The following is a 26904-nucleotide window of genomic DNA, read 5'->3' on the forward strand; positions in this document are numbered from 1 at the left end:
TCTAAAAAGAAAAAAATAAGTGTGCCCCCTCTAACTTTTGAACAACAACTTGAAAAAGTCTTTCTAGTATAATTATTTTCAACTTGATAGGTTAAACAGGTTTTGAAAAAAATATACGGGAAACTACGGAACCCTATACTGAGCGTGACCCGACACGCTCTTGGCCGGTTTTTAGGATCGGTGATCCAATTTGTGTGCGCCCTGTAAGCTAGCAAGCCAATCCAATGCGACCCCCGAATCCCCCAATGTTCTAGCTTTTTGAGTAGGATGGTAAGGTAACTGAGACAGTGTCAAAGGCCTTGCTTCTTGTATATCTTAATTCCCTTTATACACCGTGGGAGTGAATAAGCCGAAATATACTATTTAACCACCCATTTTTTGTGTAAATCAAAAAAAAAAAGATATTACATGAATTTTGTTTCTGAATGTATTTTCACGTAAAAAGTAAATGTTTTTCATAAAACTAGCACTTGAAACGAGTTTTAACTTTTTTTCTAAAAACTTCATTCTTGAAAGATTTTACTTTTTACTTTTTGACATTTATCAATGAGGATAGTGACGCCGTGGCTTGCGTGGGCGATGGTCGCGCGACGGCGATGCGACGCATACGAAATCAAATCTTATCGATATGGAAGTAGACGATGCGATGAGACCATAATCTCCATAGTGGCATCAACTCCCGTAAAGGATCTTTTTACTGACTAACAATAACATCTTTTTTCAATTGGTAATAACTCTGAAGCTAGGCAATATCCAGAAAAGTATAAGTACATAACATTATAGTCTCTAAAAGTGGTCAGGAATACACTGTTAAAATCTTTTGACGATGTTAAAAATATTTAGGGTCTGTTTAACAATGTCTTACTAAAGTATAGCTAATCAATAAATTATTTTACCAAATAAAAATTGTCAATTTGTTAATTGCACAAACTACTAAGAAGATACTACGTTAATTGTAAGTTACAGCTGGCAACATTGTATATTGACGTTTCTCACGTTTCGATTTACGGAATACGTGGTCCATATTATAACGCCTTTTGAAATTTTGCACATTTTATTGATTTTATACATGATTATGTATTTAATATTGATTACTTTAAATGTATATTCTTCCTACAACATTGTTCAATGATACAACTTTTTTAAGAAATTTTATGTGGATGAAGATGAAACGTAATGCAAATGTCAAAGAAAGAAAATAATTTTAGTTTAACTTATGAATCATAAACATACTGCTAAAAATTCTAAACTTCAGGTCTAATAATATAAACTACATCTAAGTATTTTGCAGTCCACAGGATAATTGAGGGAAGTTAGTTCTGAGATGATGAAAATAATATATGGTCTCAAAGGAAGTCGGCCTCATTGTGAACAAGACGAAATCCCGCTTTATGTAAGTTATTATATGTTAATATGACATGTCTGGCCAGTGTAGTGACCCTGCTTAAAGCTTCGGGCTATATTAATAGACTACATAGTGTCCCACTGCTGGGAAAAGGCCTCACCCATGGATCTCCATTTGTCACGGTCTTGAGCAATCTCTGACTCGTCGCATTGTGGCAATTTTTGCTCAACTCTGTGTGTGCATGAGACAGACATTGTCCGGCCCATCCATACTAATGGGAAAGTGTGTGTATCTGTTTGTTTGTCCGTCCTTCACAGCAAAATGGAGTGACAAATTGATGTGATTTTTTAAGTGGAAATAGTGGAAGAGACAGAGAGTGACTTATGCGAAGCCTCGGGCAAAAGCTAGTAATATTTATTTTATATACTATCAATTTTTTTCCCATTGTTTTTATGCAATTCTATTCTGAAACATTACTTTGTTATAGATAAACCAAGGCAGGTTGGAAAAGTCCAGAAGCAAATTTTAGAAGAAAAATATTGTACTGAATAACTACAATGGGCCATTGAAGAAGAGAAGACGGCACAAGAAGGAAATATGGGCCTTAGAAAAAGATATCACGCCTCTATCCCATAAAGAGGTAGGCAGAGCACATGAACTACTAAGTTTCTGTGCCACTCTTGGCAAAAAGGGGTGGAAAGAAATCCAAATTATGACATTGAAGAAGTGAAGACTAAATAAGTAAACCAAAGGCCCCAAGAATATAAAAGACTGCAATGAAATTGTCAAGAAGAGGGTGCGAGAGCAGAACATATGGGCTACTTGCTATGGAATGATGAATTCTACCTTCAAGTGGATGGCGTGACAATGGGGTCTCCTGTGTCTTCAGTAGTTGCCGACATCTTTATGGAGGACTTCGAGGAGACAGCACTCTCATTGGCTGCCGTCCAGCCGAAGATATTCAAAAGATATGTAGATGGCACTTTTACTATGCTTCCTAAAAGTAGTGTTTCAACTTTCTTCATAGTTCACTATGGATAGAATTTAAATGGTCATACGATACAATTTACTATGGATAAAGACTGTTCTCGTCCCTTCATGAATGTTCTCATTTTGAGGAATCCTGATAATAGCTTAGGTTGCACTGTGTATAGAAAACCTACTCATACTGATAGGTACATAAATGGCCAATCTCACCACCATCCCTGTCAACTAGCTACTATGGGCAAATCTTTGTTTCAGGGAGCTCAGAGGATATGTGACAACCAGAATTTGGCCGCGGAGCTTCGACATGCCAGGCAGGCGCTGTTGACGAAAAAGCTCAAGATACTGCATGTCAAGCAGAAGGCCTGTTTGAAGATCCCTACAGTCGAGCGCCAGCTTGCTATTTTGCCTTTTCTTAGAGGGGTCACATATAGGATCAGTCACATCTTGAAACGGACTTTCATTAAAACTTATTTGAAGCCCATGAAGAAGATGTCACAATTCCTGAGGTCTATGAAGTGTCAAACTCCTCTACAAAATGCAGGAGGGTACAGGTTAGACTGTGAGTGCGGCCTGTCATATGTAGGGCAGACGAAACGAAGTATTTCCACATGGGTGAAGGAACACATAGCGGATGTCAAGCACCGTTGGCAAAGGTCTGCAGTCTCTGAACATGTCATGGATAAAGTCAATCACGCTATAAAGTTTGATAAGCTGTTTCTTGCTAAGGAGAAGCGGTATCTACCCAGAATGTATGGTGTTGGACATTCGCCATTTGGTTTTGCAAATTTTGTGTAGATTAACTAATTAATTGTTTTTACATACCTAGTAATGTAAAATTTGTTAAATATTGTATAACTAGCTTTATTAACTGTGTCTTCATTAATATTTCTTGTATGTGGGTAGCTTTTGCACATTGTAATTTTTCCTCAGTTGACCACAAATGCTGTAAAGTGTTCGAAACGTCGGGATGAATGGTAAATTCATTATACGCGATATAATCCGTTTCCATAGTTTTATTGTGTCTAAATGAATTCAACAAATAATCTCTATAATACTGTCTTCGGTTACTACATTACTTATTTATGACAATAATCCTAGAATCTATATGTAATATGGATATTATAAGATAACGGATATCGAATGATGAAAGTGATAGAAACCAAATAAGCAACAAATAGTTTATCGTTAGGCCTGATTTAGACGGCGTGCGAACTCGCATGCGATTTTAATCACATTGCGGGCTGTTGATGTTACATACAATTATGCACAGCCATCAAATACAGCAATGTAATAAAACTCGTATGCGAGTTCTCGTACGTATGTATGTAATATGTATGTATGAAGTTCAGGGAGCATTATAAAGTGGCGCGGACGACAACATCAACTTCATACAAATTAGTCGCGCGGACCGTCCGCGTGACACTAAAACCAGCCTTAATGCTAGTGGCATAGGACTATGAATTTCGTAGAATACCAGTAGCATGTATTGTAATGTGTGATTAAGATAATGTTTACTGGCATAGTATAGGCAATTCAGTAAAACAGTACCGGGGCGAACGTGTTAAGATGTAAAAGAAATACGTATGGCGAGTTTCTTGTCAGTCCCATAGTTGAATACTGTAAAACAGTTTAAGAAATTTAAATTTTCTCGAGTCAGTTATGGAGGGTTAGGGGTCTTAGAGCCAGTGTAAAGACTGATTCGGAAAAAAAGCAGCAGCACCGATTTTAGATTATTTATTTTGTGATCATTTTAAAGCAGTGCATTTTTATAATAATCTGTAGTTCGGTAGATCCTATTGTGTAAAATTAAATATAATCGTATGTATTCTAAGTAAAAGATCGAATTCAAGTTTCCACCTATTATATTACCTTATCTCCAACATTTATGAACGACGCGACGCGACGTCTTCTGAAATAGTTTATGAGGTAAGTATTTTCTTTTAGTTTATGAGTCACTTAATGTTGAATGAGTTTATGAGTAGCTACGTTGATAAATTTTATTGTCTGTTTGCCATCTTTACATGAATTGTATCCCATACAAAAACGTGTGTTACGCTTGCTTGGAAAGGCTTCTTAACTACCCAAGATAAGATCCAGTTAGTTAATAGCGTACCTATGGCGTAAGGTCGCAATTCCGATCACACGTTGTATCTTTCCTAGTAAGTCCGTTTTCACATTATCCGATCCGATATCGGATGTCGGAAGGATTTCGATGAAAACAATCCAAGATGGCGCCTGTAATGTATGCGATATCGGTCTTGCCTCCGATATCGGACCCTTTTCAGTCCACCCGCTGCCGTCGCGGCCATAGTCAAAGTGCAGTTCAGTGTAAGCAAAGACAGTGTACAGATATACCACTTACGGTATTAGTGTTAGATAGTACCTACTAATGAATCCTATTGCTGTTGTTCTAATTAGCCAGGCCTGAACCCTTCACCGTCTTTTAAGAGTGCCAACTTATTGGGAACCTCAAGCTAAATAGTCTGCGCTCAGTAAAGGGAACACCATCACACCCTTTACCAGTTCCACAATATATATAATATTAATGTGGTCTGTGGTTTGGCTCGAACCCCACTGATGCACACGCCGCTACGTACGGGATGCGCACGTTATACTCGTAGGTACCTAATAATACCTAAGAAAATTTCAAATAAATAGTAGTTGAAACAAAATTACTCGAACTAAATTTTCGATGATTTGTTGTCGATGAAAAGTTTATCGGCGAAACAAGGGTACATGTGTGCCATGCCTAGGAATACCGCCTTTTCCATCTGACCTATTCATCAGGGTCTACAGAACCTAACTTCAAGTTGGGGAGTAGTACTCCCCAGTCGGACCCCTTTTAAACCCATATTTCTGGTAAACTACATGTACAGTACATTTAATTTCCGACGAGGTACAAGAGGTACGTCAGAGGTACATTCCACCATGGTAATCTGAGCACAATAAAGCGAGGTGGTACGGCTGCAGAGTATCACGCCGTGGCTTCGGCTGATGAAAACATCCAGCGAGCCCGATTTCGATCGAACGTCCATGCGCTCAAGGCCACGTCCACGACCTTCGACCGATAGTTTGCACGGTTAAGTGTATATTCATTATCCAGATCCGCGTCCACGGTCGCGCGACGACGGACGTCCGCGTAGTATGTTCCTAGCTTTAATCTCAGAACAGAAAACTATTACAGCTAGGAAAGGAACATACTACGCGGACGTCCGCCGTCGAGCGACCGCGACCGCGACCGATCAGTGTGCACGGTCTTCGGGACGTGGCTTCGGCTGACCAAAACATCCAGCGAGCCAGATTTCGATCGGACGTCCATGCGCTCAAGGCCACGTCTGCGACCGTCGACCGATAATTTGCACGGTTAAGTGTATATTCATTGTCCAGATCTGCGTCCGCCGTCTAGCGACCGCACCTAAAGAATAGGATGCATATAGTTTACTTTGTTCTTATTTATTGACAGACTTGTTTGACAGACTATAGTTTAATCAAGAAATAACAATTTTGAATTTTCTCGAGAATAACCGAATGTGAAATCTCCAAAAGAGGAGTAGAAAAACAATGTAAAAAAATCTAGCTTAAACATTTACACTGTTTATAATTTACCGTAATGTTATGCCCTTATAAATAGACTCATTGAAAGAGTGCTAATTTTGTGATATCGCAGCAAAATTATCAAACGTATATTTAAAACGGTCAATGACTGTAATGTTGATGTGAAATGTTCAATAAACGTAAATATTACAAATTGGTGCAACATTGAGAAATGAATTCTTTAAAAAAAGCAATTGCTGTGACATTGTATTTATAATTATCTGTAATGTTACAAAAAAAATATACCGGTTATATCAAAAGGTTTTATTGAAGTAAATCTTAATTTGTGATATTGCAGCAACTGCATAAAACCAATATTTCAAGTGGTCAGTTGCAGTAATATTGATTTTGAACATTTGGGAAACTTTAAGTTTAGACATTGAAGTAACATTGAAAACTTGATGTTTAAAAGTTAATGTTGCTGTAACGTTGCATATGTAATATAGCTAATACCTTGTTGCAGCAATGTAATAAATGAACATTTAAATAACTTGTAATCAAAACATCCTTGCAATATTATAATATTAGTTTTCATTTGTCATGTTACAATAATATAGCACTACTAATTTTCTGAAAGTTTCAAATTACCAATAAGTTGAATGTTGTTGTCATATTTCTCCGACCTTACATTCTAAACTTACAAATGTGAGGTATGTAAACTTACTGCAAGTTATTGTAAGTTTCATGCTCAGTGGGCTAAAAGTAAATGCGTGATAAATGAATTAAATAAGATCTTTAAAGTATTCGGAAACCCCAAGAGGATTATATGTGATGCGGGAAGTGCGTTTACATCTAAAATGTTTCGTGATTTTTGTATTGAGGGAAAGATTAGGCAACATGTTATAGCTACAGCAATGCCGCGTTCGAACGGCCAGGTTGAACGGTACAATCTTACAATTTTGGAAGCGTTGCGTAGTAAAGGAGCCGATACCGATAACAATAAATGGGACACCCATGTCACCAATATACAGCAAGGCATCAATTCCACAATTAATAAAGCCACCGCTGCTGTCCCCAGCGAAGTATTTTTTGGCTATCGATTGCAAACTGATTCCGATAACCTTGTTGACGAGATTGAGCAAGCAGTAGATGTAACAGCCTTAAGAAAGAAAGTTGATGAAAACATTAAGAAAGCTGCAGAGAAACAAAAACAATTATTTGACGCCAAAAGAAAGGAAGCCCGAGTATACGCTATAGGAGAGCTAGTTGTTATTAAGATACCAAGTCAAAGCAATGATGGCCAGAGCACAAAATTACTGCCTATTTACAAGGGACCGTTCCAAGTTGTAGAGGTACTAGGTCATGACCGGTACAAAGTAGCAGACATGCGAGGCGCTGAGAGGACCACAAGACGATACGAGGGTGTCACGTGTGCAGAGAATATGAAGCCCTGGGTTCGTGTCACAGACGCACAGGTCGACCAAGTATTCCCGGATGTGTAAACCGGATGTTGTCAGGTATGCAATGTATGAATCATTAATAAAGTCTTCAAAAATAAATAAAAAGATGAATCTAATTGTGCAAATCCATTTATTCGATAAAATATAGTTTACAACATTTAGAAATTGATAAAGTAAATATTCCATTGATCAGTTAACTGTCATATTGTATGTTGTGTCTAATGCATAATGCTACGAATAAGTATATGTTACAGTGAAGTGAAGATTAGCATGAGATTGGCCGCTGATGGAACAATAAAGCTAATAAAAATGAAAAACTGTGCATATACTTTCGTACATGATGTTTTTATGATACTATTATGATACTCTGTTACTTATAATGTGAGAACTTGAGTTTATTGGCCGATGATGGAATAATAGACTCTAGAGAACACATTGAGTGAGCGTATCGGTGTCAAAAGCTAGCCGCTGATGGAATAGCCGGGACACGGCGATACGCCACTCGTTGAAATTGATAATACCTATCGGTCGCGTATGATGTGATAAACACTAAAGGTATACTTTGTTCGCAGCATATGCATTAGACGTCAACGCATTCGGGGACGTAATGCGTACGCAGGAGGGCCGGATGTTGTCGCCGAGAGATGGCAGCACTGGTTGACGTCGGCTGACGTCACATCCGAGCAAGCAGAGCTGGGCCGACGGGTTCTCACGCCACCGAGTTGACGTGGAAGGGAGAACACCGGCGCGCCTCACTTTGTACTGGACTTCGAGCGAGAACGGGTCTTAGTGATTACTTGTACATTTCTGAATAGAAAGTGATTATATATTATTTACCAATTGATATTCGTGCCTTTTATTAATAGCATGTAGCAACAACAACGGTTTTGAATCACTAGATACATACACATTTTATAAACTTCCAATTTTATACAATCAACAATCTCTACTACTATACAACTAATACAAATAGGGTTACAGTTTCCAGATAGGCTTGAAATTATTATCCATTGCAAATATTTTTCTATTAAGTAAGTAACATCTGATCACATCACATTATAATTATACTCCATGGTAAGTCCTTATACTAACACAAGTGTATGACTTTAGACTAGAGCTAGAAATATCAACCACTAGTTAGTAGCATAACATATTATGAATCTTTGAGTCTTAAGAATAATCCTAAAGAGTCAAAATAGACTACACACAAGGTATATTATATCTATTAATATTATTAAATACAAGATACTAACACTTAAGTAGATTCTGTACAATGACTGTGTCCACATCCAGTAAATATTTGGTTTGGAAATAACGATCTGCTGTAGGAATCCCCAATGACATTTACTCGGTACCTTCCCGTTTCCTCTCCTTTTCTTTAAATGAATTAAATTTTATAACAATCTTTACTTGCTACCTCTCACAAGTTCATATACAATTACACATAAAACAGTTATTGATTAATTTCCTGTGGAAATGTAGAATAAGATAGATATTAGAATACAAATTTCATACAATATTTAGTACGTCCACATCAAACATTGAATCGCTCTGTAGGTAACTAATATTAGTAGTTACCGTCTTTTATAAATATACCTATGACATACAAAGATTATTGATGAAATTAACCATTGAACACCACAAATTCAAACTTTTTACTAACCAACATTTTACATTGCTAATTGCTAGCCTAATACAATGTTTCATGAATGCAGTTTAGGTGTAGTTAACTTTCCATATTTCATTAATCTACTGTACATCTATGTACCTACATTAAAATGCAGGTGAATAAACGAGGCAGGTAAGTCAGTACATAATGCCCTGTGAATGCATACCGCAATCTTAACTAATAATCTGGCTAGTTTTGAAATTTAATTATGATTAGTCATCATTGAAATGAATAAATCTACATACAATATTTTCTACATTGTTAGTAGTTACAATGAATTATGGGTATGGGGTTATGGGTTATAATCAATTTCATATCATAAAAATAAGAACAATGAATTATGTCTTAACAATAGTCAAAAACATACCATAAAATTAAACAAAGGTTAGTAGTCCCGGTTACTACTAAGTATCATTAATTAAAATTTGTGGGTAGAGAATGCATCCTAGCATTAAGTCCACCATTGACACATTTGTATTGTGTAAGAAAGTTACAATTAAATAAATCAATCCTTTGTCTTTATGTATCTCTATGCATAAAAGATTATATATTATATTAATCATGTCAATTGTATTATTAATGCAATTATTTACAGTTTACAAACAATTTTTACCTAGTTTGCATCCAACATCACAGTCACATCGAGTTTGGCTACAAGTGCCATCGACAACACTGTTAGCCATACATTTGTAATCCTTATTACAAGGGAATAAAGGCTACCGATGGTTAGCCAAGAGTGTTGCTGTTAGTACTAGAGACTTAATATTCTAGTTTGTAGAATTTGTAAATTGTACCTATATAGCTGAACTCAAATAACTACTATCTTTAGGTATGCAATACAACAAGCAGTACTTATTAAAATTTAAACAAATATGCATAGTCAAACTTATTACTACTTTGGTGTCACCATGTAACTAATAACTATACTGATTTCACTTGAATTTTATTCATGTTAAACACATAGTGACTTCACTTTTCAGATATGGACCTAACATTGTTATAATGAATAACCATTATTTTAAGTACTTATGAATGTTTGTGGCCAATAGGCAAAAACAGAGTTCTAACCTTTATACATGAGCTTTTGTTGTGAGATCTACTGTAGGTATCAAATCAAATGTATTCCACAAAATGGAACAACTTTACTAATAACAGTAGGTATATTATGAAACTTTTACAGCAACTCTCATAATGATGTGAAACATAGATCAAAATACTTGTACCTAATTTTCATTTTATTATATTTGTTTAACATTGGTATCAGTTAAATAAAATGTATAATATTTAATTACCTGTTTTTGAAACACAGACCAAAATATTTATTTGCTTGACTGAAACTTTGTTAGCTAACTTTTAAACCAAATAATAGTGCACAGACCTTTCACCACAGTATAGAGTGTTAGCGAACTAGAGCACAATTTTCTGTTTCCAAAATGACTGACATGGGCTGATCTCAGCCATATTCCACCATATTACTAGGTGTGTGACCTGTTTGGAAGAAACCTGTAAGATAAATAGAACTAGTATGAATATCTCAGAGGATAAAAACAGTTTGATTTGTAACCCCCAACAGATTTGTAGCCTAGCTCAGATTTAATATGAGAACACTGATATTATTCAATTATAGGCGAGCAGCTATTCAGCTGATGAGCCTATCTCACACAGTGTCTCATGATTAATAGTTAGCAAAGTCATGTCACTATTTTATTTGTTAAATTAAAAGCCACTTGTCTAGTCTGTTTTTAAACACATTCACTGAGAGAGCAGTAACAATACTATCCGGTAGACTGTTCCAAACCGCTACAACACGATTGGATAGGGAATGATATGCAGCTTTAGTAGTAGTAGGAGTGCAAATCAGTTTCAGGCTGTGACCTCGGGTCTCGCGGCTGGTATTTCACTTGATATGTAATAATTTGTCATGATATAAAGTATGAAGGTGCGCACACGAGGCGACCCAACTTTTCATACAAATACGACGGAGACAAAACAGTTTTGTCTCCCGTCTGTGGGGGGCCTAAATATCAATCACATTATTATATCCTCTAAGTAAGGCTCCCCACAGACAGTCTTAAAAATTCATAATCTTAAAAAAAACTTGTATGCAATCTGACAGTTCAGATCTGTCAGTGTCTTGTCAGTGTCAGTTTGAACTGTCAGATTGCATACAAGTTTTTTTTAAGATTATGAATTTTTAAGACTGTCTGTGGGGAGCCTAAGGCTCCGCGCACACGGGCAACAAAACTGTTTTGTCTCCGTCGCTCGGTCTATGGGCTAGTATGAAGGTGCGCACACGAGGCGACGCAACTTTTCATACAAATACGACGGAGACAAAACAGTTTTGTCTAATTGTCTCCCGTCTGTGGGGGGCCTAAGAGCGAAAGCTAGAGTTATTACTTTTCGCTGTCAATTATGTGAAAAGTTTCAAGGTCGTGGTGTGGAGCGGTCGTGTGTTAGCTACAGTAGCTAACAGTAACTGTTGACATGAGAAAAGTTTGGGTGGTGTTCAGCATGGACCTAATATTATACGGACGGACGTAACGCTCAATACTCAAAAAATGTGATTCTGTGATTCTATTGCATGTGTTGCGTACGTACACTTCGCGCTTGTGTGCACCCCGCGCGGCGTACGTTGGTTAGAAGAGTTATTACTGGTTGTTTATACTGTGATTGTGTGTAACTCGGCGTATAAGAATATTGCAAACTGTACTACGTTGCACAATGTAAGTAGATACTACCTACTATACTCCAATTGCTAATTCGAGTCCAAAAAAACTACTACGATGTTGCCACTGCAATAAAATGTTTGTAAAATAGTATAATCCTTTTTTATAAAAACACACGCCAAAATAAATTATTTATTATTTATTTCAATCCTTTGATTTATATATTTAATAGTCTTTTATTATTTACATAAATACTAGGACGCTCGATTTTTTTCTTTTTTTCCGTGATTTTTAGTTGTAAAGTTGGTATTGCGCTTGTATCACTTCAGGTATCAATAACATTTGGTGCTATATTTTGCGGTATAGAACAAACTATTGATGATATAGATATTGTGACCAATTTTTAGGGTTCCGTAGTCAACTAGGAACCCTTATAGTTTCGCCATGTCTGTCTGTCCGTCCGTCCGTCCGTCCGTCCGTCCGCGGATAATCTCAGTAACCGTTAGCACTAGAAAGCTGAAATTTGGTACCAATATGTATATCAATCACGCCAACAAAGTGCAAAAATAAAAAATGGAAAAAAATGTTTTATTAGGGTACCCCCCCCCCCCTACATGTAAAGTGGGGACTGATATTTTTTTTCATTCCAAACCCATCAACATGTGATATATTGTTGGATAGGTATTTAAAAATGAATAAGGGTTTACTAATATCGTTTTTTTGATAATATTAATATTTTCGGAAATAATCGCTCCTAAAGGAAAAAAAAAGTGCGTCCCCCCCCCTCTAACTTTTGAACCATATGTTTAAAAAATATGAAAAAAATCACAAAAGTAGAACTTTATAAAGACTTTCTAGGAAAATTGTTTTGAACTTGATAGGTTCAGTAGTTTTTGAGAAAAATACGGAAAACTACGGAACCCTACAATGAGCGTGGCCCGACACGCTCTTGGCCGGTTTTTATACATATATTTTACAATTAGGTAATCAGCGAAATAGTGTATAGTGGGCTTTATGGTTGCCACGGCCGCCATTGTTTTGGAAGCGGCCATGACAATGGTGTCTCAAATATAGTTTCTCTGGTGTTTCAAATATAGTTTGACAGACCATGGGGTCTGTCAAACTATATTTGAATTTATTATTATGTATGATACACAGATATACAGACTACATCTCTGATATATGATAGACAGACGTTAATATACAAGTAGCGCTTTATTGACAACCGACACTTATGAACCTTTTAGATAAAAAATGGCACATGTAATGATCTATTGTTTTACCTTAAAGAGAGTATTTGCAAGTATGTAAGTAAGTTTGAGTAATGTTCTTCAATTTATGGTTCCAAATCTCCTGAGGAGTCTCAGAGATACATTGGGCACTCGTTCAATACGCTAAGGAAATACCTTTCGTGAGCCCCTGACTTCGCCACGCGCCATTCTGAGAGCCAGTTCAGGTGCTACCCTTCAGCAATAACATTCTAATATTGGTAATGGGTTGTTAGACTCTAATGACTAATTTAATAAACATTGGCGAAAATTGCAGCTGACTGAGACAGGGCATCTTTAGTGCATACATTTGTCTGGTTTAAGTTTTATTATTATTAGCAACGTGAATGAAGGTGATGTTGATTGTCACAAATACACGTAATATAATGCGAATTACCAACATTTATCATTAGTGGCGACCGGTGGAACTAATTTGACGTATGTTTTAATTCTTAAAACAAAAAACTAAAACGAATTTTCTTCACAATTTTATCATCAAGTATTCTTGGATTTCTTACGTGCCAAATAAAGAATGTAGAAGGTTGGCGAAACCTGAAAAGTATTTTGACAGTGACATAAGTGACATTGACAGCTGTGACATTGACGTATCTGTCGTAGTTTTTTTGGACTCGAATTAGCAATTGGAGTATAGTGTAACAGCGACATGATTATTAAAGGGAATGTTATGTAAAACAATGGAAACATTCTTATAAAAAGTTTATATTTCGTGTTAGGTTCTTAGCTTCTTAGGCGTTGGCGACGATCCAGTCGGTGTATCTGCTGACGCGGGCGTTGACACCGGGGAATTCGGCGCGGGCGCACTGGTAGCCCCAGGACACGATGCCGACAATCACGTGGTTGGGCTCAGCAGGGTGCACGAGCGGGCCGCCGGAGTCGCCCTGGCAGGCGTCCTTGCCTCCGATGTGCTGGATGCCGGCGCACAGCATGTTGTCGGTTATGTCGGGCCAGCGCGAGAAGCCGGGTTGGGTCTTCAGCCAGGCGTACTGGGAGGCGCAGTATTCTTGGTTGATGATGTTGATGTCCACATGCTGGAGCTGCTCAGGAGCTTGACCGTTGCTCTGCGATATAAAAACGGTATAAACAAAACAACATCGGCTAATGTAAAAACTTTTTAACAAAAAATAAAACCGCCTTCAAAAATAAGCGCGTTACAAAACACGGAGAAACTAAAAAGCCAAAAATAATAAACCAGACCTGTTTGCCCCTCCCAACCATACGCAGGCTGGCCCCGCCTTCAAAAATAATTGATTTGTTTATAATTTGGATGTTTAGATTATTGCAATACGATAAGAAATCTGAATTCAAAGGTTTATTATTTTTGGCTTTTTAGTTTCTCCGTGTTTTGTAACGCGCTTATTTTTGAAGGCGGTTTTATTTTTTGTTAAAAAGTTTATTTATTTGTTGATTTTTAGTGGTTCCTAGTGATATTATATGTATCAGTCTGAATATATGTACAGTAGTGAAAGAATTATCCTTTAACTCCTAACCATTGAGGAGTTGACCTTCCATCATCAGTTCAGCCACATAAAATTACTACCGTCAGGCGTAAATACTGGTGTAGGTACCTTTGAAAAATACACTAAAAACCTTACATGTGCCTATAACATTTGAAGAGTTCCCTCGATTTCTCCAAGATCCCATCATCAGACCCTGACTTGGTCCCAATGGGACCATCTCGGGGTTATACCCGTTCGATCAAAAAAAAAATTTTGAAAATCGATCCACGATTCTCGGAGATATCGAGTAACATACATACAAAAAAAAAAAAAAACAGTCGAATTGAGAACCTCCTCCTTTTTTGAAGTCGGTTAAAAAAAATTGTCAAGTCTTTATATCATATTGTTTTGTTTTTAAAGTCCACTACATAATTCTCATTAAGCTCAACGGATAGTCTTCCTTCGTCCTCATGTGTCTACTACATGAAACCAGATGGATATGTAATTTAACTTACGGAGAGGGTGCCCCATCCGAGGGTGGTGACTACGGTGCCATCGGGGAGGTTGTAGTTGGCGCCGCCGACGCTCACAACAGCGATGTTGTTGCTGAAGGAGGCGGGGGTGGAGAGGCGGATGATGGCGATGTCGTGGTTGAGGGTGGCGCTGCTGTAGCCGGAATGCAGAATCAACTGGGACACTAGGTGCTCGACGCCGCCGCTCGATGCCTGCGAGGTGCCGAGGCGAACACGCCACTCGTTGGCACGATCACCCCTAGTACACAAAGAAAGCCAATTCAAAATTAGAATACACAATAATTATTCTGTATATACCGCTAATACCTACGACAATGAAGGAAGTAGGCATCCAATTTTTTTTCGAATCAAAATACAATTTATAAGTCAGACGATCAATGTACTTTAATTTTACTCCTGGATCATACGCCGACACAGATCAATACAACAAGATGGCCCTTACAGGGCGACTCGCGGTCACCAAGCATACGACAAATCAGGTTTATAAAAGTTTGAACGCGTGCGACACCGATCAGTAGCGCCCAAGTATACGACCCGCTAACAGTGTCCGTGTCCGCTCGGGAAAAAATCTTAAATAATCAATTTTGGTTGCAAACAATGGTCTCTTACAGCATAAAGTGGTGTGGCAAGTCTTCTAACACTTCTACATGTAAAAAAGATGGAACAACATTCCACAGTTAAGTCAAATTAATTATTTTGTTGAATATTGTTTATTGTCCGCGGAGTTCATTTATACTGGTCAATATGGTTGTGCTGAGCGGCGCCGAGGCGCGTCCATCCCTCTTTACCGAGTTAACAGTGTGATATGCTATCCCTTTCACGTAAACGACTAGGCATGGGGCCATGTTAGTTTATGTCTGTTGCGGGAACTTCGTACTGCCGTTCGTACCATGTGCTACCATTTTATGAAATATAAAAGAAAGCAGATTTGTAATAGTGAATAATTATCTAGAATCTGTAGAGTCTGTAGTGGTATTTAGTTCATTGATTAGTTTAGAATATTTAGTTGGTTATTTAACTTAGTAAACGTAAGTAAAAATGCACAGTTTAGTTATTAGTTACTAGAATGATTTTTATTGAGATGCTATCACAATTATCATCCTCCTTGCGTTATCCCGGCATCGGCATTCGCCACGGCTCATGGGAGCCTGGGGTCCGCTTTGGAAACTACTACCAAAATTTGGCGTAGGCACTAGTTTTATGAAAGCGACTGCCATCTGACCTTCCAACCCGAAGGGTAACTAGGCCTTATTATAATTTAATTATAATATTATAATTTGTTGCAAAACAAATTCACCACAGTACTGGTACCGGTACCATTGTCTATAATAGACATGTCCCATTCCCATCCCTACTGCTAATCATAAAGGCGCGCCATTATTTGAAACGACCAATGGCAGCACCGTGCGCGCCCGCCTCACCCCGCAAGGATTGGTGATTTGCGTCTCGAACAATATCGCTTGCATTTGGCTTCTAGTGGGGTGTTCTGTGTACGCCGATATTACACAGGAACACAAGATATAAGTACACGATATTGTGGTTTCGCTGTAGACTTGTAGAGCATACCTACTTGTCTGGTAGTAGGTATGCGCCGTATGACCATTAGACAGAAATATACATTTTCTGCATAAATCCTCTATTATTTTAATTACCTATAGTAACGAATGACAGACATGTGAACTTACTCGTAGCAATGGGCCGCTGAGAGGACGGACCGGGAGTTGATGAGGGATCCTCCGCAATACTGTTCCCAGAACGTGCCCCACAGCAAGTACTGCATGTTGGTGATGTAGGGGTAGTTGTCCACGGTGGTGGGAGTGCCCCCCACGATACGTTGTGGGTTCTTATGGGCCGCTGCAAAAAACATCGTTTTAGGAATCATTAGATTGGAAGTAGGGCTTGCAATATCGGACGATTTTCAATTCCGGAACTGGTTTTCGAGATTGGACTTCAATTCCGGAATTCCGGAACTAGTTCCGGAATTGAACAATTTTTTTTGGTTTGGTTTTCTGGTGGGTTTTTGATGAAATAATACAATTTTAAATTGAAATTTATTATTAATCGACGTTTAAGACAATAACTCCGCACCTGAAACGCATATAACACTGAAATTTTCATTTTAGTAATTTTACAGGAAAGCCCATTTTGTGTCAAAATCGGTCTTGCAAGTTATTTCGAACAGTTAACGATACAAACGACGTTTTAGTGCCAGTTTTCTGGTAGTGGTCAACGTTAAAGTTATTTTTTTATCCATTGACCATCGAAATAATATAAAAGTAATAATTTACAAGAATGGCATAACGTCTTGTTCACATAACTGTAATAAAAGAAATATTGAATTACCTTTATCAGACTCGAGTAGGGACAAAAGATGTCCAAGCTAGCCCAAAAAGACAGATTTTATGATTTATTCCTAGGTATACCTATGTATACATATGTACACCTTATTTTTTTGTAAAAAAAATAAATCATTCTTTTCATATTCATCATTTTCCATACATTTGCTTCTCAAATCTTTTGATTTTGTGGTAAGGGGTAATAGACTTAGATAGAGTTTAGTAAAATATGGACACGTCTTTGTGAAAAGTGTATAAAGTAACTACGACGTTATGCTTGTGAATGAATGTAATACCAAATACTACGATTTGCGTCTGAACAGACTTTATGCCTAAAATATTCAGTGCTATGAGAAAAGAAGTAAAATTTAGATTATTACTGAAATTTAAGTTCGATCTAATTAAATTGAGCATAAATAAAACGCTAATAAAATAATAATGTACCTAATGTTATTTATTTATATTTAATTGTCCTTCAATATTCGAGCATAACACTCAACTCCCGTCTAGTAATTTTAAATTATCACAAAACACAACTTTCTACAGCAAATATTTAATTTAAACTGAAAATATATTTCACTTATTAGCTAAAACAATTGAGAGCAAAACCAGAAAGTGACAAGGGTATAATATTAGCGGGTTAAATTACACTATCTCGCTCTAACTAGCCCTGGATGCAACCCTTTGGTCATAAAATAGGCACTACCTGAATCCGAGCAGTGTCTAACTTATAAATTTACATATCTTTTATAGACGCGGTGGTAGTTTTGTAAAATAACCAGGCTGATATTACACGTTTTCGTCCAAAAATATATCTTTTTTCAATTCCGGAATTTTCGAGATTATATGTTTCAATTCCGGAACTGTAATATCGGAAAAATTGTCCGAAATTCCGGAATTTCGAGATTCCGGAATTACGGAATGCAAGCCCTAATTGGAAGTACTGCGAAAATCTCAGAGCAAAAATACACCCTTTTGCTTGGTAGGTACTTAATTATTATTATTCAGTAGGTGCACACCTCCGTAACTTATTGGTAGGTACCTACTATAATTGTCCCGAGTATTTGCAGGCGGCATTTTTATAATTAGTGTTTATATAGCCTGCCATGTAGAGGCGGCGCCAAATTCGAACTTCGTGAAATCCAAAAGGCGCCAAGTTTCGTTTTTTGAAAAAAGTCGAAACCCGGCGCGGCGCTACTGCAATGTATCACTACTTCAAAAACAACACCTAAATATGCCAAAACCTTCCAGCCGTTTAAGCTGCGAGATTTTGGAACGAAACCAAAGCAATGGTTCAAAATGAAAAGGCGTGGAAGGATCTCGTGGAGGCCTTATTATGCTCCAAGAGGTTGTGGTAGGACAAGCAACAACCATAAACTAACAATTGATGCTGACATCAATTCTTACTTCTTATTCTTCTTAAAGTTTCGGAAAAGGGTTTTTATTTTCTGCAACAAAGATCCAAATGGCTATTTTATTTTCTTCTGTAAGTACTACGAGAGAAAACTATCACTTTGCAGTTTTGAAATGTTGTTTTATAACCTTCCTCGGGTGAAAACCGCATGAAAATCCGTTCAGTATTTTTTGAGTTTATTGCGAACACACGTACACACAGACACATTGAATCGTTGAATAAAAACACAAATTTAAGAAGCTTACCTGCGGCCAAGCCCAGAAGGGCGAAGAAGACCAAAGCACGCATGGTTCTGGTGGCTATCGACATGAAGTGAAATGCAAAATGTTGAGTATATATACCCGATTGCACTTCTTATCAAGTACTAATCAGCTTAGAATTTGATAGGATATATTAATTATACCTACTAAGATACCTTTTAGGTGCAACGGTTACCATTCGCGTGATAGATAATTTTATTATTAATTATCTGCCCTGTCTAAAGATCGCGTGCCAATAATGTTATCTACCAGCAAAATAAATTTATAGTTTAAAAAACACTAGAAAAACACGCTTTTATAAATGCACGTAAAAGCCAAAAATAAATTATGGATCGTTCAAGCGCTGTAACAGGAATAGTTATTTGTTATACAAGGGGGCAAAGTTGTATTTTAACGCCGAGTGTGGAATTGAAAAACGAGCAAGTGAAAGGATTCTATAGTTGAACCACGAGCAAAGCGAGTGGTTCGAGAATAGAATCCTGAGCTTGCGAGTTTTTTAACACACGAGAAGTAAAATACATTTGCACCCGAGTCTAACACAAAACTTTTCCCCTCACTATAGCGAGGAAACTATAACGCAAAAAATGCGTTTATCACTGCTTCCAGTGGTTCCACAGGTGGTAAATCATCTTTATTACTAGATTCACCTACTTTTATCAATTTTAAAGCAGTTAATTTGACTTTATTCAAGGTCAAATTACTTTACCCACTAGTGGATAAAATGCGTTTTTACCCGCTGATATTAAAGGACAAAACACGTGTTTCCGAGCTAGTGAGGGGAAAACACTTTTTGTATAACTTGCTGAGAAATCAAGTTAAGCTATGTTACGAGAAGCAGTTTACACAGATTGGCGCGCTAACTGGACTTGCAGCACGACTGAAGCGCCCCACGCTTTTACAATCAAATATTATAATTAAAAGCACATAGTTTACTCTTCATCCCAGAAATAGAGAAAACTTGAACGATCCATAATTTATTTTTGGCTTTTACGTGCATTTATAAAAGCGTGTTTTTCTAGTGTTTTTTAAACTATAAATTTATTTTATACTTTTTAGTCGTTAATAATGAAATATCTTTAAAATTTAAACATAAATGTCAGCTTAGAACAATCTAGCTCTTCTATCTGGAGAGCACTAAGTGATTTTACTCTACTCAGGGCATCCTAATGCTAGTTGGCATAATTGATATTTAGCCTATTTTTGTTTAAGCCTAAAACTCATTTATTCTAACCATCTTTTTACCTTTTTTCAAATGGCCAATGGTTACTTGGCATAACGCTCATATAACCTATTTGTGGTAGGCAGGGTCAGGTAAGTGTGCTTCACTTTCAGAGAACGGTGGGAACGCGAGCAGTCAGGCTCTAGTGACGAGTCGGACTCCGCGTCTGCTCCGGCGCTGCGGGTAAATCAGCCCCTTCGCCCTTGCGTATTTGCTACGGCGGGCCAGGGCTGCTTCCCCTCCGCGCCTCTGGCTTTTAACATACACTCTAGGGGTAGGACAGACAAGACCACGTGGATAGTGGGGTGCTCTGATTCGGATTTGGTCTTAAAGATTATTTATTAGTACTCATTTTTGTGGCAGCAGTTCGTTTTTCGAAGGTCGCAGTTCTAACCTAACCTAACCCACTTTGGTGGCAGCAGTTCGTTTTTCGAAGGTCGCAGTTCTAACCTAACCTAACCCAATTTTGTGGCAGCAGTTCGTTTTTCGAAGGTCGCAGTTCTAACCTAACCTAACCCACTTTTGTGGCAGCAGTTCGTTTTTCGAAGGTCGCAGTTCTAACCTAACCCACTTTTGTGGCAGCTGTTCGTTTTACGAAGGTCGCAGTTCTAACCTAACCTAACCCACTTTTGTGGCAGTTTATTATTAGGTATTATTTAGGCTAAATATTGTTAGGCGTTTTGTAGGTTATGCTCAGCGCCGGCCCGTGCACTCGATCAGGGTAGAGCGAGTTTGAGTTTCAGCGCCCTTGGGAAGAAGTCTCACTACGTAGGAAAATAAATCGCGAGCGTAGCGAGCGCGAAATTTTTTTCATAGTAATGCCGTAATTTGAAGATTAACGCAATACCGAATTTATGGATTTCATCATACAGAGTGCGAAAGGGACAAATGCTTGAACTTTCGTAGTCGCACCCTAGTATAGTTACGTGTGAAATAACAAGTAAAATGGAGTACTATAGTGGCTAAGTCAGGAAGGCAGATTCGGAATTTGTCCTAACTAAAAGAGAAGATAATTATAAATAGTAAGCGCAAGAGCGAGCTCGATTTTTTTCCTATTGACTCAATTAATTATTCCCCGCCAGCGGGGAATCCGCGAACTTTCAAGCTTTTATCGTCTGGAGAGCTGCGGTCTTTGACATATTTTGGGGTATTTTGACTTCACAGGGCGCCTATGTTCCCGACTTTTAGGCCTTATACTTCGCCATTACTATTATTTTTATAATACTAAGAGTTAATTAAGAGATTAACTGCGGACTCGATCGTCACCGTGGGGATGCCCATTTCGGTATTTTGCCACTAAGTGATCTGGCTGCTTTGAAATTCGCTCACCATCTGCTGTGACTCACAAAATTGCGCCTCTCTGAGACGTTTTGCGCCTTTGGCTTTATGAGGAACTCCGCTTTGGACTATCGGGTAGACTCATATTTTTGCATTTGGACAGCGACGTAACTTTGCCGTTCGCCGCACAACAACGTGGTTCGTCAAGGGCTAGAATCCTCCTTTTACGACGCCCTAGCATCAGCGCCCTTATGAATGGCAATGTGGTGCAACTTTCCTCTAATCTGAATTACAAATCTAGATTTTCAATAGGTGGATTCATTTCTGACTCCTCTCGCCATTTTGTGATATGTATGCGCCCACGCAACGTATAATTTTTTGTATGGATTTTTCCACATTCTCGATTTTGGCGCCCCCTTACCATGTGGCGCCTAGAGCGGCCGCTCCACTCGCTCTACCCTTAATCCGGCCCTGGTTATGCTATTTAGCCATAGTGCTTAGGAGTATTTACAGTTATGTTAAAAATACTTAGGACAAATTAAATTCAGGCTAATCAGTAAATTATGCTAAATAAATGTTATAACAATTGATCATTAGGAAAAATAATTGTTATAATAATTAATCATTAGAGCTTTATCCATTAGGTGGAAAAAGTTAGTACATGTACCTAATCTTAGGCCAATCATTGTTAGGGATTTTGATGATTGTGGCATTAAACAATAGTGATATTGATAGTTATGGTGAAAATGTTAAGGACAAATGAGTTTTATGCTAATCATTACATTATGGAAAATAAATGTTATGACAACTGATCTTTAGGGAAAATAATCGATAGGACAAATTATCACTAGGATAGTATCCATTAGGTCAAAAAACTTAGGGCATGTTATTTTATGCGAATCATTGTTAGGGATTTTGAAGATTATGCTATGAAAAACCGGCCAAGTGCGAGTCGGACTCGCCCACCGAGGGTTCCGTACAAACTAGGCTTGTGTCGTTCACGAACTATGAACTGTTAGGAATAAAATCCCATCAATGACCGAAATGAACTGAATCTTTCCGTGGTTCAGACCAGAATCGGTCTTTGCTCATTTAGTTCAGTATAGGATCGGCGAGCGCGAGCGGTTTGGATCGAGAACGAATGTGTGACTGCGCCGACCGAGAGCTACTTAGCAGAGCAACAAAAAAAGTCAAGTTTTCATATTAAACTTCGGTTACTTACAACCTTTCGGCCCGGAATGTTACTATCTGTGGACTATTTGTATAATTTTGACACTATTCGGTCCCATTCGTTCTGATCTTTCCGACCGCAGTGGTCGCTGGTCTGGCTGAACTAAATGAGCAAAAGACCTAAAAGAGCGAACTAGTTCATGGGAGCGATTGAACGAGATCGGAGCGCTCCGATCAACGAACGAAACGGCACAAGCCTAGTACAAACTTTTAATGGTCAAAATAATCTAATACTACTCATACTCATTTATTTGTAACGCCATTTTACACGTCAAGATTTGATTTAAAAAAATAATATTCATACAACAATAATACTTAGAAAATAAATAGACAGAAGATTGAAATTACAAAAAGTTAGGCAATATTCACATAAAAAATTAACAAAAATATTTTTCTAATTAGGTAATAAAAAAATTGTCATAAGTGTAGAACGGGTGCTCGACCAGCCAATTTTTTAAGCAATACTTAAAGTTCGACACTCTAGGTACTTCAACCACATATTGCGGCAATTTATTATAGACGGCAGGGTCCATCACACTATGAGCAAGAAGAAGTATTGCATAGATTTCATCGAAGGAACCGGCCCCTTACCCTTCTCTTTGTAGGGAGTAGTCACGTGCGATTTCATGACTATTGGGATAAATCGGATCAGTTTGACCCAAGGAACAATTTTGCCAAGCAGCATCGCCACAGGCAAAAGTGCAAAGTCGCTGGCCTTACTTATCCTACAGGTCATTGGTGACACGAATATGGCAAAGGGAAAATGAGCATAGTTTGAAAATTATAAGTTCTAGCTATATACTTCCAAAGACAATATTGTAGAGAATTTTATAGAGAATATACTTCTCTTAGACGTTATTGTTGTAGCTTTTACGGTTTTCATGGAAATATAAAAAAACTGAAAACAGGCATACAAAAGTGGGGAGAAGGAGGGGAAACATTGACACCTCGGCGTGTTTCTATTTCAATTTTGTCTTATAACCCTATAAGCTATATACATGCCAAGTTTCATGCTTTCTGCCAGACGGGACTATACATTCATACTAATGCTCTGTTAACGCTCCACACTATTCAAGTATTTTCCCATTAATATGAACTATCAACGGCGTGGTCATGCGGCCCGAAAGATTAAAATGCACAAAGTGAGTCTTTTTGAGATTTAAAGCTAAGCCATTCCATGCGAACCATTGACGCCGTGGCTTGCGTGGGCGACGGTTGCGCGATGGTCGCGCGACGGTGATGCGACGCATACGAAATCAAACCTTATCGATATGGAAGTAGACGATGCGATGAGACGCGACGGCGAGTTATATAATGTCTTTGGCTAGAAGTATAGGTACTCTAATGAGCATTATTGTATTTAGCGCCATCTCTCGGCAAAATTTACTAAGTAATTTACGCGACTTGAGACTTGTGTGATCCTTTAGGCATGGAAAGTCACATGAAAAGTTGTCGAAACTAATAATAGATGACGCTGCATTTGAATATCTTGACTGATAACTCTAATACTAAATTGAATATAATCTAAGGTAGAGCAGAGTCTAACTGGGGAAGTACCTCCGCTTTACAAAAGACTGCGGTCAAATAGGACTAGACCTTACTCATTGTTGTGTTCCTGCCGGTGAGTAAGGCAGCCAGAGCTCAACGAGGGAGGACCTACGGAACTAATTAGGACAATAGATTGTCCTTTGAGTCGTCGGCACCCAGGCCCCTTCTAAGTACAGGTTTGTACAAGTTTCTAATGAGTCGGCAACGCACATGTGCCACTCCTTGAGTGGCAGGCGTCCATAGGTTACAGTGACCGCTTTCCATCAGGCAGACCGTATGCCTGTTTCCCACCTACGTGGTACAAAAAAACTGTCGACGAATTCACCTTAAACATTAAAAACAAAGTCAAAATCGATTGATTCGTTCGGGAGCTATGATGCCACAGACAGACATGTCAAGCGTCAAACCTTAAATTATTATAAAACACTCCGTCGTTTTTGCGTTGGTGGTTAAAAACAAGAAACTTCCTTCAAAACTATAATAAAACACAACTTTCTATGAAAATTGGTCAAGTGCGAGTCGGATTTCGACATTTCCATACAAACAGGTCATGAGCGCCTGACGAAATGTAATGGTAACGTACACTAAGTAATTTCGTACTTAGATTTCGCGTATATTTCGGAAACGATAAGAGATAGAGCAAAATGGACTTCTGATTTTGGTTGTCGATGGCACAATTTTTTTTTCGTTTTCGTATATATACACCTTTTTTGGACCTATGTGGGCAATATTATGGTCAGTGAAGTTCTAAACGGTCTTAAGTGCCTCTTTTTTAGTAGGAACTTAAGTCATTTTGGAAAATGATTTTTTTTTAACAATTTCTATAACAAACGAAACAGAAATTAATTTCTTTATACCTGTCCAACGCGATTACAACATTTTAAGACGTTTAGTAACTACTTGCAGCGGCAGTGAGTGAAATTCGTAATCTGAGTTTTTTTCTCTTAAGTCCGACTTACGCTTGACTGTAGATTTCTAATAGGTTTTCCTGTAATCTACAGGTAGAGGGCTATCTCGTGTATTTTTTTGAAAATTTTAAGCTAAGTAATTTCGGAGATAAGGGGGGGAATGGTCATTTTTTGCGTATTTTCTTAAATTACTTCTAAATTACCAAAATAAAAAAAATAAAAAATTACACTTCAAATGCTTATAAAATGCTCTTTCATTTGATATGTAACACGATATAGTTTTAATAACTTTGATTTTTAATTTTCAATGTTACCCCCCAAAAGTGGCCCCTGTGATTAAATTTCATTTAATTAAATTACATGTCCGTCTTTGGGCCACAGGTTTACATATGTGTGCCAAATTTCAAGTAAATCGGTCCAGTACTTTTGGAGAAATCGGCTGTGACAGAGGGACAGACAGACACGCGAGTGATCCTATAAGGGTTCCGTTTTTCCTCTTTGAGGTACGGAACCCTAAAAATTATCCCATCCCTCATTCTCCCGTTCTCCCTCCCTCATTTATTAGACACAAGTTTTTCAGGATTCCTAATACCTACGGTCCAGGGTGATTACTCTAGCTACATTTTTAATAAGCTGTTAAGTAATAAATAATTTCTCTGATACGTTAGTCCATAGTACTCTATTTATGACGCCAAATGCAATAATGAAAAAAATACAAGAAAATGAAGCACAAATCTTACCGGCAGCGAAGCCCAAAAGGGCGAGGAGAATCAGGGCCCGCATGGTTGTGGTTTACCTGGCGGTATTAAGTACGGTCAAGTAGGGCTTACTGGGCATTTATAGGCCCTCTCCTATCGATGAAACGTTTAATCTTTGATCAATAATCTAAGTTTGATAGTTAACTACGTATTTGCTTTGATTAATTAATTGGTAATCTATCATTAGAAGATAAGAACTTACCTCTCTGTCCACTCATAGCTTAAACACTATTGTTTATTATTTGTCTAGTTTCAAAGATATCTGTGAAACTAAAGGACTTCGTTAATTAAAGTTCAGTTAATCGTAACTTATGTAGGTACAGTCAACCAATTGGAACCCTAGGCCACTCTCCAACCATGTCAAAATGACAAGCAGTAAGAGAGATTTCATCCAATCTGATTTATAACGTCACTATGACATAGTTCTACAGTGGCCTAGGGCTCCAATTGGTTGACTGTACAAAGGGAAAGTTGCAAACCTTTCATACACGGCAAATAAATAAGTAGGTAGTTATTTTCATTAAAACACACGTTTTGCGCATTTTGACGTGTCGTGTTGTGAGCACTCGTGTGGATCGAGTCAGTATTTCACACCGGCCCATTGCCTTCAGGCCCTTCAGCTCCATAAGATGCAGGTTCGCCCACACATGGACTACTGTTCTACATCAATGGGCAGGGGCACCTCAGTACCAGTTACTCCCTCTGGACCGCATCCAAAGAAGTGCGACTCGATTTGTCAACAGCCAGCATATTTCGGATCTTCTTGACCCCTTCGGCGCTGCGTAGAGATGTCGCCTCGCTCTGCATTTTCTATCGCATATTTATAATATATGATCAAACGAGCTTCGCAAGCGAAGTTCGATCGATATTATATGACTCGCTTCATTGGAAGATATAATTATTAAGTTTACATTATTGTAGTTTATTTAATCTACTGGCAACATATTGCACGCTTATTTTAGAGATTTATAAAAAATAAGTATTTCAATTGCTTCTAAACCTTCCCCCCACCCTCAGGTTGGTGCAAACCGGTG

At 38.0% G+C, this 26904-nt stretch overlaps 1 protein-coding gene and 1 long non-coding RNA gene across 2 annotated transcripts; one reads left to right on the forward strand and one right to left on the reverse strand.

The window, feature by feature from the left end:
- The first annotated feature begins 551 nt into the window (after positions 1 to 551).
- On the forward strand, positions 552 to 2155 carry LOC125231599. Its single transcript, XR_007177638.1, has 2 exons — positions 552 to 1393; positions 1833 to 2155. It is a non-coding gene; the product is annotated as an uncharacterized LOC125231599 (long non-coding RNA).
- An 11476-nt stretch (positions 2156 to 13631) lies between these two features.
- On the reverse strand, positions 13632 to 19070 carry LOC125231582 (trypsin, alkaline C-like). The gene is made up of 4 exons (XM_048137044.1): positions 18915 to 19070; positions 16605 to 16773; positions 14902 to 15157; positions 13632 to 14008 (listed from the first exon to the last, which is right to left on the reverse strand). Exons 1-4 carry the CDS (start codon positions 18976 to 18978, stop codon positions 13676 to 13678), a joined length of 822 nt encoding a protein of 273 aa, XP_047993001.1. The 5' UTR covers positions 18979 to 19070; the 3' UTR covers positions 13632 to 13675.
- Between the last annotated feature and the right edge of the window lie 7834 nt (positions 19071 to 26904).

The sequence above is a fragment of the Leguminivora glycinivorella genome, chromosome 1 (genome assembly GCF_023078275.1).
Source record: "Leguminivora glycinivorella isolate SPB_JAAS2020 chromosome 1, LegGlyc_1.1, whole genome shotgun sequence".
Classification (NCBI taxonomy): Eukaryota; Metazoa; Arthropoda; class Insecta; order Lepidoptera; family Tortricidae; genus Leguminivora; species Leguminivora glycinivorella.